Genomic DNA, 13553 nt, shown 5'->3' with positions numbered 1-13553 from the left:
TCTAACGATACGAGCGCCACTTGCGGAAAATGAGAGAACCCCAAACATTTCCTACGTTGCCGACGTACATTACCTAACATGCTTTTAATTTTGCAATTAAGGTACACAAAGAGAAATGATAATCCGCACACGATGTACAGAATGTGGTGTTTTTAACGCGATAAAGACTAGCGGACGATAATTTTGAATTTGAAAATTTTGGGAATCCAGAAAAGACGAAGTCGGTCATTTTGGATCGTCGCGTATAGAGACTGTGTAGCATCTTAATCGAAAAATGAAAATGAATTTTGTAACTACGTTTAAAAACGGTAAGACAGACGTGCACGTAAGGTGAGGCAGATATAAGATCTAAAAAAACATAACTCAAGGGTTTGGTAAAGGCCTTTTGCTCCCAAAAGTTAAGAAAAATATAGTAACCGTCATTAGGATTTCCTAGTACAGAAAAAAAGTGAATTTTCTTATAGAAAGTGTCCGAGTCCTTTTCGAATGATGAAAACTAGTTAAAGAACAGTTAATTGATGGATGTTTCTCTCGGGGTACTCGGCGGGGGGAAAGCCCGTAAATCGAGTCGAGAATCGATTCTTCCCGAAGGATCGGCAGTCTCTATTTCGAGCGACAATGGAAACGGAACGACGAGAGTAGAGGTTAGGTTGACACGTGGTGGCGCAACGCCGTGACGCTCGGCGGAGTGCGTCGGGACGCGCGGACGCATTACGTGCGTCCCGACGGCGGCGTAACACGAATATCGAGTCCTCCGACACGCGTTGCCACACTTGGGTAGCGTTACAGGCTCGTCTCTGCATGACTACTGACATCCGAAGCCAGCGCCCCCACGACCGGCTACGGCGAGAAAAGAATCTCCTTGAACCGAAGAAATATTTATTCGAATAGTCCAAAAGAGATATTTTCATTATTTAAAGAACAATTATGCGATTTAAAGAAACTCGAGTAAATTGGATGCGACGTTTCTTCGAAATTGTGGCAACTGGTTTCAGTTAAGGTGAAGCGAAACCTCCCTCGACTCGAATAAGACACTATTTTTTAAAGGTATTGAATCGAGCCGTATGAAACATTGACACATGACTTGTGAGCACCTAGGAATTATCCTGACGCTTTCAAAATTTGGATTTTTCAAAGAAATTTTTTTATTTAGCCCAAACCAGAACCAAAATGGCGTCGAGCTCTCATATTTCGACCGATATCTCATTATTGAAGGCTCTGATATGAGAAACGAAAGAGACAATTTAGAACACTCTGGTAATCGAGAAACTCGCATTTGAACGAGATAAAGGCAAAAAAGTATCTTATGCGCTTCTATGCTATAGAACGAACCTCTTTCTGGAGGTTTACTTCGATTTCTTTATAATTATTCTACGAAAACGACAGATGGAGTATGCCATTTAGTACAATATTCTATATAATTCAACACAGTTGTCAATATAAATACGAACGTCGACAACGTAGGTATTTAGAAAAACCGTTTTTACCGACGTCGACCAAGTTCCTGGACTTGTTTCACTTCACCTTAGGTGAATTTTATTAATCCATGTTGTGGAACCGACCATTGTCTCCTTCGTCTCTTGATCGCGGCAATGTTTTCGTGATTTCGAGCATTAAAATCCATTTCCTAATTGAATCCCTCCTCGGCAATGTTCATCCTCGCGTGGGAGCGAATCGTTCACGTCACGTCAATGGCTCCGACCCGGAAGCATTAATTAAAAAACTCGAAGGGATATTCCGAACAGCCGGGGGCCCGAGAATTCAATTCGCCCTAGATTCGCTAGAAACGACACCGGAAATTTCTGTCTCACCGGAACGGATTCTCGTGTCCTTGTAACCGAAGCCCACGTCGGGAGAGAGGTACCAAAAGTTACTTCGGATAGCCGAGGAAAATGGCCGCCGGCGACGAGTCGACTCGAGGAATGTCCGAATCTTTTGTCGAGAAGAAAGCAACTAATGCTCAAGGTATCGAGAGATCGGTTTTCTCCATAATTGTGTTCCGAGAGTTACAGATGATTTCCGCGTCTCCGCTGCCACGATCCAATATGGCCGACCTGCTTTCCATGGACCCTTAAGGGGTGATACGAGAGAGTTATTCTGTACATATAAAACGTCAAAATATTTATCAAATTTTTCTCCAAACTGAATGCACCAAATCGTTGGAAACTTCGGCACATAGTCATTTTTGAACAAAGTTTTTTCTTTATTCCAGACTGGAACAAAGAATACATATTTTTCGTTCAAAATTCAAATTTCATGCGCTCCACGTTCTTCCTTAGGAGCTAAAATTTGAAATCGTTCGATGCACCCAGATTGGAGAAAAGTTTGATAAATATTTTTACGTTGTACATGTATAGAATGACCATTTCATATCACCTTAAAATATCGAGAGATCTCCATAATTGTATTTCAGTAATTTCGAGTGATTTCCGTGTTCCATTGCCACGATCCAATATGGCCGACCTGTTTTCCCTGGACCCTTAAGGGGATGTGAAAGTGGCATTTGAAGGGTCGATCGTTCATGAAACTTTTCTCTGAACTGAATATACGCAATCGTTTCAAAATACACAGCGTATATAGAGAGGCTATAAGAAAGGTCCTGACCCTCATGAAATTTCATTTTTTATCGAAAATGTTAACAACACCTATGAACAAATGTTTAACAAATTGAAGTTTCATGAGGGTCAGGACCTTCCCTAAAGCTTCCACTTCACGTTGTTAAGTTTGATACGATTCGGTACACCCAGTTCAGAGAAGTTTCATGAACGAGACCTCTATATCACCATTTTCACATAATCTTAAGGACATGAAGGGTCAATCGTTCATGAAACTTTTCTTCGAACTGGGTGTACCGAATCGTTTCAAGCTGTACAACTTGAACACGAAGGCTAAAAGGACGGTTCGAACATTTCATAAAGTTGCATTTTTTATAAACAATTGTTACAATTAAACTAAAATCGAAGTCCGATTAAACGAGAACGTAAGGAGCACCTGACCTCCCAGGAAATCTGGGCCTTCTGCAAGGTACGCGTTTGCCTAAGCGTGCGAATCGTCAAACGGTGAGTCAGCGAGGAACAATAAACAAGTTACGTTCGACGAATCTCCTTTCAGAGCGCCGATATCAAACGCGAATGAACATAAATCAGCGTAGGATTCGCCTACGATCGAATATTTACATCACGGCACTCTGGATCGCGAATAACGCCCCGGGATAACCCAATTTGGGCGAACGTCGGACCCAAGACGCAAGAATAGAGGTTAGGTGGTGGTTGTGACGGTCCTGACCATTGTAGCACCTATTCCGACCTGCGGTATCTGTCTGGACACCATATCCAATTTTTAGAATCTTTATTATAGGTGTAATTGCGTCGTCGTTTAATTTTTCCCCAAAGTACAAAGTGTCGGGCGGTCACCATCCAAGTACCGACCGCATCTAATGTTGCTTAACTTCGGTGATCGATTGAGAACGGGTGCTTTTGCCGTGGGTTAAGGTGAAGTAAAACACGTCGTGGAACTTGTTCGACGTCGGTAATAATGTTTTTTCTAAATACCTACATTATCGACGTTCGTTTTTATATTGACAGCTGGGTCGAAATATATTGGGCATTGTACTAACTGGCGTACTCCACCTGTCATTTCTTACAGTAATTGTAAAGAAATCCAAGTAAAACTCCAGAAATCCTCTGGATTCGTAGTTTTTGAGGCCCTCATAGACTGCAGATGGCCCTCCTGCTCCATCCGTGATTTCCGTATCAACTAAATTTTTACTCCGAGAACTCGTATTCCTTCAATAATTGTATATCGATCGAAATATAAGAGTTCGGTGGCATTATGGTTGAAAGTGTCACGACAATTCTTAGATGATTATGGGTCCTGTCTCAAAGTTTCGGACAGTTTGGATCAATACCCTAAAAAATAAGTGTCTTATTCGAATCGACTGATTTAAGGAGTGTTTCACTTCGCCTTAAGCGTTGGCTTTTTTAGGTTAGGAACACCCGAGACGCACGATTAACCAGGTAGCAGATGCGGTTGGAATATTGCCATTATTTCATGACGAGTATACTCGTGAAAAACAGCTAATTGGATAATAATCGAAAGGAACAACTTGGCCAATTTCGCCGGAAATCCTCGACCGACGCGAGTGCAAACTCCTCCGGCTCTTTTCCCGATTCAATCACGACGTAATAAATGATAATTACTCGGCATAACCGCCTTGCCGGGTATCGTGTCGTTCAACCAACTCGCTGAGACCGCAATGACATCAAACTTATTAATGCACAGAGGTCGAGGGGATTCAGCGAAACGAGGCAAGAACGATTGCTCATTGACACGAGCGGAGTCCACAAGAGCGTCGGCGATGTCATTTGACAGGACGTTGAGGACCCAGGAAGGCCGCGTTTTTTTCAGGATTTTCTCTTTTCTGACGTCACAATCCATTGTGGCTGATTTAGCTTTAACAAGCCCGTAAGTTTCAAATATTAAGGTGATGTGAAAGTGGCACGAAGAGGTTCATGAAACTATTCTCCAAGCTGGGTGTACCGAATCAACTTCACAATATAAATATGGAGGGTACAAGGACGTCCTGAAACTCGTCAAGTTTGAATTTTTTTTTATTTCTTCATAGGTACTTTTTAAATCTGTTATAAAAAATGAAATTCCATGAGTGTCGGGACCTTCCTTATAGTGTCCATATTCGCGTTGTAAAGTTTGAGACGATCCGATGTACTCAGTTCGGAGAAAAGTTTTATATTTGAGCCATGGCGCGATGGAAACGGGAACGTAGAGCAACGTCATATTTACCTCACATTTGTGGCATCAACTAACTTCATACAATGTCCGCAAATTTATGCCACGAAATGATGTTACAGCTCCTGTTAAATTTTCCATAAATTTTCAGCTCATAAACGTCGACTATGGCGTAACTGGCATATGACTCGAGGATGCGGTAAACGTATTGCTCCAACCATTTACGACAAATTTCCCGCAAATTCTTTATCAAATTTATCGCGTAACGCGCGTACATCCCTAGGAGCACGAAATATTTGTCCTATATTTTCTATATATTTAACGAATATCGTACATTTTGTAAATATTTGCAACGCGTTTTCTTTAGAATATTATCTTTATAATATTAGCTCCACGTGTTTTCATAATTATTATTCTAACGGATATACAAAACATTTCGTTTCATTTTAATATAAATATTTTTTAAATATTATCTTCCGAATACATTATAAACGTTTCAAAAATATTTAAAATGAAAATCACACGTTTTGCTTCCATAATGAATTAGCGGAACGAAAATATTATATATTAGGAAAATTTCTCGTGTTTTTTGATACCAAATGAAGTGTCCGATAATAATCGCGAAGTAAAAAATATATTTTTATTATATGTTCGTAAAAGAAAAAATATAATTTCTATATGCTTATAAATAATTGAAACTAAATATGTCATTGAGTTTTTCAACAAATATTTCAAATACCTTCGAATGAAATCTCTAAGACATTTTCTAAAATCTTTCGCTTGAGATATTTAGCAAAGATTACAAAGAATATATTATATTGCAGATATTTCATGCAACAAATGGTCCGCAAATTCTTTGTAAATCGATTGTCCTCGTCATATGATGATACAAAATTTCTTTCTGGGCGATTGGTTAACAAACACGATGGCTGCCATTTAAAAGCAAATTATATCCAGCCCGTTGAAAGAGCCATGGCACATCTTGTCTCCTTTACGTCATGGTTAGGCGATCACGTTTTTCAAAGTTCCCGCGCAGAGGATTCCCCTGGGGAATTGCCGCCAATGTACCGCGTTATTAGCGGGTTCTTCGGATAAGTTGCGAGCGAACAGATGTCAACAAGGGTTGTTATCTCATACTTATTGATTGCGGATGTTGGTTCCCCTCCGTTCCGTTTACCGCGGCCTGTGTCGGCGTCCATTTCCACCGATGACTGCCGATGACTGCCGATGACTGCCATGACGGGGTTTATCTGGGGCACAAAGAAGACCGCTAGCCAAAGAAACAATTGCAACGCGCTATTCAATTTCTGCTGGACAGGATAAGATGTCGATTGCCACAGAAAACGTGGAAATTAACCGTGGAACGCGCACCTGATCGAAACTTATTTATCGGCATAATTGACGGGGAGAAAGAGCATTTCTCATCCCGCTTCAGCCACGCCCAGGAGACAAAAACGGCAAGGTTAGGTTCTGCGTCCGCGTCGATGAAAACCGAGAAGATGATTAATGGTTTTCCAGCTACGACGCCGACAGTTGGGGGACTCGTGTTCGCGTTCACAAAATTAAAGCTACTCCGGCTTATTTTGCGGCCGATTCAAGGTCCACTGGAGCAAATGGGTGAAGGCTGCACCGATTTGCGACGCGATATGGCGGAATGATCCTGGGGGTCGATTTTGTACCTCGGATCGGGTTAAAATGCTAAAAGTGAGCACCCCCCGCGAGTTTGTAACGCGTATACTTTGATTCGAGGGACGACGCAGGTGAATGGTTAACAAATTGAGAAATGTTTCGGAATAATATTTTATTACTTTGGTTTAATTTTATTTGCTTCTAAATGTTTGTTTTCTTTGGAAAAAGGATTTTATCGCTCGCGGTAATTCACATTTTGCTACGATTCCACGGTGTATTCTGTGTATTCGGTGACGGCAGCATATCCGCAGGGAAACCAGTCAATGCTCGCCAGTTATCTTTGGGAGGAGAGCTCGTTTCTCGCACTTTCATCTCACCTGAGATTATTCACCCGATTTTGTCTGCTCCAGGAAAAATGCGACATCTCTAGACTGAAAGTATGGGGGCGAAAGGTTTTGGGCGGAAGAGTAACGTGTATGTCTTTACTTGGAAACAGTTTTAATTTATCCAATTTATCTCTCGCGCCGGACGAACAAAGAATTGCGATGAGTTGCAAGTTTTATATGCGACATAATGAAGAGGCGAAAGTGAACGTTACGGAGCAACAACAAATATTTCTTCCTGCTAACGTCCTGTGATGCATAATAATATAAAAAAGTATTTGTGTTATTAATAAACATTCCTGTTAACGTTCCTCATACGAAATTCATTCTAAAATATACCGAGGTGTTCGCCTCGCTATTCTCGTTTTTTCAACCTTCTTTTTCCTGTTTGTCATCGAGTATTACCGATATGGCTAGGTGGACCGTGTTAACCTCTCCTGACTTGTCTTTTACGTCCGCATCATTTGCATCGCGCTCTTGTCATTGTTTCTTTCTCGCTGCTCGTTGTATCTATCGTTCCTCTCTCTCGCATCTCGTCATTTCAATACGAAATTTCTTGTCGAGTATTCCTACCCGAAATATCTCACACTTTCACCTTGGTGATAATTACAAACCCGCGGAACGTGCTCACTTTCAGCATTTTTACTAGATTTGACATACAAATTCTAACTCTCCCGAAGATTACAAAATCGAGGGAATAAGCTTAAGCGAGATGAAAGTTCGAAAAGTGATCAGTTTGACCAAACATACAAAATCGACCTCCTGGGAACCTATTGCCCTTGTTCGAGTGGTTGGCTTGGCTTTGCGAGGCCCTTAAGGGGTTCGTTCGGGTCGGCTGTACTTTTGCAATCGATTTCGACGCTTGAGATATTTACCAAAGATTGCGAAAAATATTGATAAATTATTCTCCGCCACTAGGGGAATAACGTAGAGCAAGGAACGTATCGTGTCTCTGGGAGTGTTCCCGTCGGCCGTAAAATTGGGTAAAATCGGAAAGTCGCGGCGTCGAATCCGGCGCTTCTTCTAGCAAATTTAAATAAACTCCCCACCGGAGAAATAAACCTCCAAGTGGTTGCCGACGTGTTTGGTCGTTTCATAGAAACGACAACAATGTGGTCTTATAGACATTCGACGGCGTATTTTTCGAAGATGGTTTGGAGAAGTTTACAGCACGAAGGTTGAAGTCTTAAATTTCGAAAAACCTATTTGGATGTCCATGTTGAAATCTCGATTAAGCGTTGAATTCTCCTGGAAAAAAGGGAAGCGGGGGGCCGTGGCTATTAACGATTGAATTTTAGAGATTACTTAAGGGGATGTGAAAGTGGCATCCGAGGGGTCAATCGTTCATCAAACTTTTCTTCGAACTGACTGTACCAAATCGTTTCAAACTTCACAAAATGAACGTGGAGGCTATAAGGGAGGTCCTGACCCTCACGAAATTTCATTCTTTATGAAAAATGTTAAGAATATCTATGAACAAATTGTTAAAAAATTGAAATTTCATGGGAGTCAGGACCTTCCTTAAAACTTTCATATTCGTGTTGTAAAGTTCGATACGATTCGGTACAGTCAGTTCAGGGAAAAGTTTCATATACGAGACCTCTTCACGGCACTTTCATATTACCTTAACATGAAATGGAACGCCTTAACGACAAACAAGTAACAACCCAACTACAAGCACAACCGTAACTATAGGAAAGATTTCGAAAAGTATTTAAGGCGACCAGAAAGGTACTTTAAGTCTAGACTGTAGTTAGAGAGTCATCATCTAACCTAAAAGTCGACGCTTAACTATTCCTTAGTGCCGAACAACGATATATCGTCGTTCTTCAAGTATTAACAACATCGAACGGCACTAAAAGGGTTAAACTATGCCGAAAGTTTCGATTTTTGCCTAATCAACGATGTCGAACAACGCAACTACAAATACAACCACGAGTACAAGAAAAACGGGCGGTAGATAGCGCTGCAGTCCGCTACTTAACCTAATCTAACCTAACCTAAGCTAACTTAACTTAACCTAACCTAACGTAATCTAATCTAAGAGCGTTGAGAGTCGAGTCTCACCCCGAACAAAATGCATTTCTTCTCCGAAAGTCACGCGACAACCTCATTCAGAAGTGCATTGCGTTTCTCACGAGATGGCGCGGCGGATGATTGCTTCTTCGAGAGACACGCGAAAGAATTTATGCGACCGGTGCTAATTGCGAATGCGGCATTATGCCGAAAGACTCCGATGGGCATGCCTACGTGCATTCGCGTCGGCATTCTCGATATTGCCCGACTCTCTGAAGTTGCGAATGAAATAAGACGGACGTATCCTCGGCATTTAAGGGAGAGAGAGAGGTTGGGGACGTCTTCTCGCTCGCCTTCGTGTGCAAACGGGAATGTAGGTTTTTCTTCATTCACCCATCGATACGTAACTACTGTGCGAATGATTTATGTCCGTCTGTTCTTTGTTGGCGCAATATCGCAGCTTCCTGCCCCCAGGTGCGAACGTTCATAAAATTAGATGCGAGGGAAGGTTTCGGGTTCCGATCGATTCTGGGCCATCGGATCCGTCTTTTTGACGTTTCGGGTTAATCGTTTTACGCTTAGAGGTGAATCACTGATCCGTGTACTAACTGGACAGCCGATACCACAGATTTTTATACGTAAACCTAGATCGCTAACAGGGGGAGTCCAAATGTGTTCAAGGGCTTATCCAGTTTACCTCATTTCGGTTTCCTTTTAAAGGCGCAAGGGGGCAGGGGAGTTTGTAATTTGACGCATTCGGTCAAAATCGCGGAAACAATTATTTTTTTGCAGTAAATTAATTTGACCCCCTCTTATCCTATCTACGGTTGAATGACGCATTGTTTTGACGAATGCGAAAATAGTACGATATTAGTTGACGCGCCAATGACCAGAAGGCTGTGGTCGCTTGAAAACGTCCCGCCATTTTGTAGGATATCAGCTATCCAGTTAGGGTATAGATCAGTGGTTTCTTCTGATACTATTTCGTGGCATGAGTAAGAGAAGTAACGAAAGAGAGTAAAACGAAATTTGTTGTAACAAATTTTAAAAATATCGTTGCGTTCCTTGCTCTTCATTATTCCTCTAGTAGCAGAGAATAATTTATAAATACCTTTTGCAATCTTTCTTAAATAACTCAAGCAACAGAACCGACCACAAATCGATTAAAACTTACAATATAAATATGGTGGGTATAAGGGAGGTCCTGAAACTCATGAAACTTACATTTTTTTAATTTGTTATGAAAAATGAAATTTCATTGAGGTTAGGACCTTCCTTCCAGCCTCCATATTTACGTTGTAATGTTCGAAACGAGTTCAGCGAAAAGTTTCATGAACGATCGACCCCTCGGATACCATTTTCGCATTCCCTTAATGTTTAAAATCGAACGAGGGATGCATTAATGATTTTCTGCTCGGAATAGATCATTATACCTTTTATTTTTAAGATTGTGCTGATATTTCCTGTTTTGGCCGTGAAAAAATGTTGCAGTTTCGGGATTCAAGCCCAGAACCCGCGAATGGCTGAAACCAACGAAAACCCCCCAAAGAGTTAAATATTTTAACTTTGAAATTTCTGAAACAATGAAATAATGTAACGGTCGACCCAGGAAGGTCTCGTAACGTTAAAGAAATACGTTGGTGGGTTTACTTCGCGAGTTAAAAATTGTCGGAATCTAACGTCTGGAGATGCTTCAATTAGCTCGAAGAGTGCTCCGCGGATTCCGAGACCAACCGAGACTCGATCCGGACTAACCCGGGACGCAATAGAGATTAATCCGAGATCGAGACTCCACCGAGACTCGGGATTTTTACGCGGGACGTTCCGCGAACGGATTATGTAAACGTTTTCTCTTCCATCCCAGATGCGCTCGACTAATCGCATCGCAACGTGCTCGTTTCCTCGCAGAGCGTGAAGCAGCGAATATCTCATAGTACAGTCCAGCGATGCGACGAGTCGAGTATTTTAGCTCGTTAAGGGGACGTGAAAGTGGCATCCGAAGGCTCAATCGTTCATGAAATTTTTCTACGAATTGAGTATACCGAGGTACTTCAAACATTACAATGTGAACGCAGAGACTATAAGGAAGGTCCTGACCCTCGTGAAATTTCATTTTCTTAGAACGCAGAGACTATAAGGAAGGTCCTGACCCTCGTGAAATTTCATTTTCTTATACAAAATTTAAAAAATACCTATAAGCAAATTAAAAAAAAATTGAAATTTTACAGGTTTCAGAATTTTTAATTTTATTTTTGTAATTAATTTAAATTTTTTAAAAAATCCAAATTTTGAACGTATCGGGACAATTCTTAGATGATCACGAGTATGTAACAATGTTTCGGACAGGGTATTGAGTACCCTGAAAAAAAAGTGTTCTATTCGAATCGACCTATTTGAGCGGGGTTACACGTCACCTTAATCGTGTGGGTGATTGTCGGCTCAAATGGTACTTTCGTTTACCCCTTCCGCTGCAATATGATGTATGTATATACATGGTCTATCATCTGATTGGGTTTGATCTTCGCGCGGACGCGATGCACCTCAGTTGGTACATTCGAGTTTACCCCTTCAATTGCAATGCGAGGTCTAGATATCTATTCGGACGTGTTCGGACGTATTCGGACGTCCTCGGACGTCCTCGGACGTCCTCGGGTACCCTCGGAAACTCGAATACTCGAATACTCTTCGGCCGCGACGAACCCTGGACCGGCCGGCGATGCGATAGCGCCTCGAAGAATGAAAGAGGAAGGAGAAGTAGGAAAAATAAGGAGAAATATGTGATACTCCCGATTGCAGGAACGAGATCGCGCCGGGGACGGTTTGCGGTGCGCCCTGAGGTTACTGCTCCTGCTGGCGAGGCTCTGCGTAAACGACGATAAGTACAACCTACTCGAGTCGGCGATCGGATTCGTGCCGCAGCTGCACGACGACGTAGTACGTAAGATTCCCGGCCCGATTACGTTTTCTCCTGCTACTTCTACTTTTTACCCCCAAGGAGGCTTCCCCTGCCCTCCGCTTCCTCTCGCTTCCTCTCGCTTCCTCTCGCCGCGCGAGACGAAGCGAGACGAAGCGAGAGGAAGCGAGCCGACTGCGGCCGGGTCCCCGGTCGGAAATTAAGGTGGGGCGAAAGTGGCATCGAAGAGGTCCCGTTTATCATACTTTTCTCCGATTTCAAACCTTATAATATGAACATGGAGACTATAAGGAAAGTCCTGACCCTCGTGAAATTTCATTTTTTATCAAAAATTTTGAAAATATCTATAAACAAATTATTAAAAAATTCAAACTTCATGAGCGTCAGGACCTTCCTTATAGCTTTCACGTTCATATTTTCAAGTTTGAAACGATTCGGTACACCCAGTTCGATGAAAAGTTTCATAAACGAAACATTTTTGACGTCACATTCGCATTGCCTTAAGGGGATATGAAAGTGGCATCTGAAGAGGCAATCGTTCGTGACTTTTCTCCAAACTGGATGTACCGAATCGTTTCAAACCATACAACGTGAACATGGAGGCTATATGGAAATACCCTTCGTATTTATGCTGTAAAGTTTAAATCGATTCGGTGCAACCAGTTTGAAGAACGGTTTCATGAACGAAACCTCTTCGAGGCCACTTTCGCATCCCCTTAAGGGAGGCGACGCGATTTATGTCTTCCCGCGGCGTCGATTTCTTCTCGGTCACGGGGAAGTTCGTTCTTCCAGGGATGGGAGGAGATAGCCGACGTCGGACTGTCCGTCTTGTTGAAGGCGACCTCCAGGAAGCAGGAACACGAGGTTGTCGGGTCCTGGAACAAATTGGAGCCCGTGAGAGACGTCGGCAAGCTGAAGAAGCGCATCGTCCACGCCGTGGAGAGACTCGGCAAGGACGCGAATTTAACGGAATTCGAATCCGCTGATCCTCCTCCGGAGGATCCTATACGCTTCTCCGTTGCGTCCTCGATGTCCTCGACGTCCTCGACGTCGTCGTTCGCTTCCCCCGAGGATGGCGATGGCTCCCGTCCGGTCTGATGACTCTCGGAAGCTCCGCTCCTCCTTGCTGCCTTCTCTCAGAAAAATAAAAGCCTTATGAGGATATGGAAGACGCTAAGAAATTTAACGTCGTCGATAAAGTCAAATTCATCTATACCCTTTTTGGGGGGAATGCCGTTTTGAATACTCAAGTGGGAACATAAGCTGGCGCGTCCCATTACCGACATTTATATTTATGTTGAAGTCTTTTACAGTCTACGTTGAGAATTATACGAACTGAAGGGTTCTATATGTCATTTCGGTAAAGTAACGATAAAAGATGTGAAACTGTCGAAATCCCATGAATTCACGACCGTCTATATTTTGACAAACGAACGTCGCTACCCTACTTTAGGGCCTTCATATTCCCGTGGTAAAATTTGAAACTAATCGGTACCCTCAATTCGGAGAATACTCTCCCCAACGATTTGATTTCTCAGGTATATAAAGGCTGACTCTTTCATATATCCTCTTGAAGTTACACAAACCTATCCGTTTGGAAATCGTTGTTCGCGACACGGTTCAAAACTGTCCCATTAAGGTGAAGTGAAACATGCCGAGGAACTTAATCGACGTCGGTAAAGATCTTTTTAAATGCCTACGTTGCCGATGTTCGTTTTCATATCGACAGCTATGTCGAATTATATCGAGTATTGTACTAAATGGCATATTCCATCTGTCGTTTTCGTACAATAATTATAAAGAAGTCGAAGCAAACCTCCAGAAATCTTCTGGATTCATGGTTTCTGAGGCCTAATTGACTGCAG

General features: G+C 42.3%; 1 protein-coding gene across 1 annotated transcript in view; it reads left to right on the top strand.

Moving 5' to 3' along the window:
* LOC105694344 (protein PTHB1) overlaps positions 1 to 12921 on the top strand; it is a 29172-nt gene extending 16251 nt beyond the window's left edge. The window contains exons 11-12 of the mRNA XM_012414889.2: positions 11571 to 11708; positions 12481 to 12921. Of these exons, the coding sequence (XP_012270312.1) occupies positions 11571 to 11708; positions 12481 to 12786 (444 nt within the window). The 3' untranslated portion in view covers positions 12787 to 12921. The remainder of the gene's footprint in view (positions 1 to 11570; positions 11709 to 12480) is intronic.
* The last annotated feature ends 632 nt before the right edge of the window (positions 12922 to 13553 follow it).

The sequence above is a fragment of the Orussus abietinus genome, unplaced genomic scaffold (assembly GCF_000612105.2).
Source record: "Orussus abietinus isolate OABI.00-Male unplaced genomic scaffold, Oabi_2.0 scaffold145, whole genome shotgun sequence".
NCBI classification, from domain to species: Eukaryota; Metazoa; Arthropoda; class Insecta; order Hymenoptera; family Orussidae; genus Orussus; species Orussus abietinus.
The sequence above is the reverse complement of the archived record's forward strand: the minus strand, read 5'-3'. Positions and strand labels throughout refer to the sequence as shown.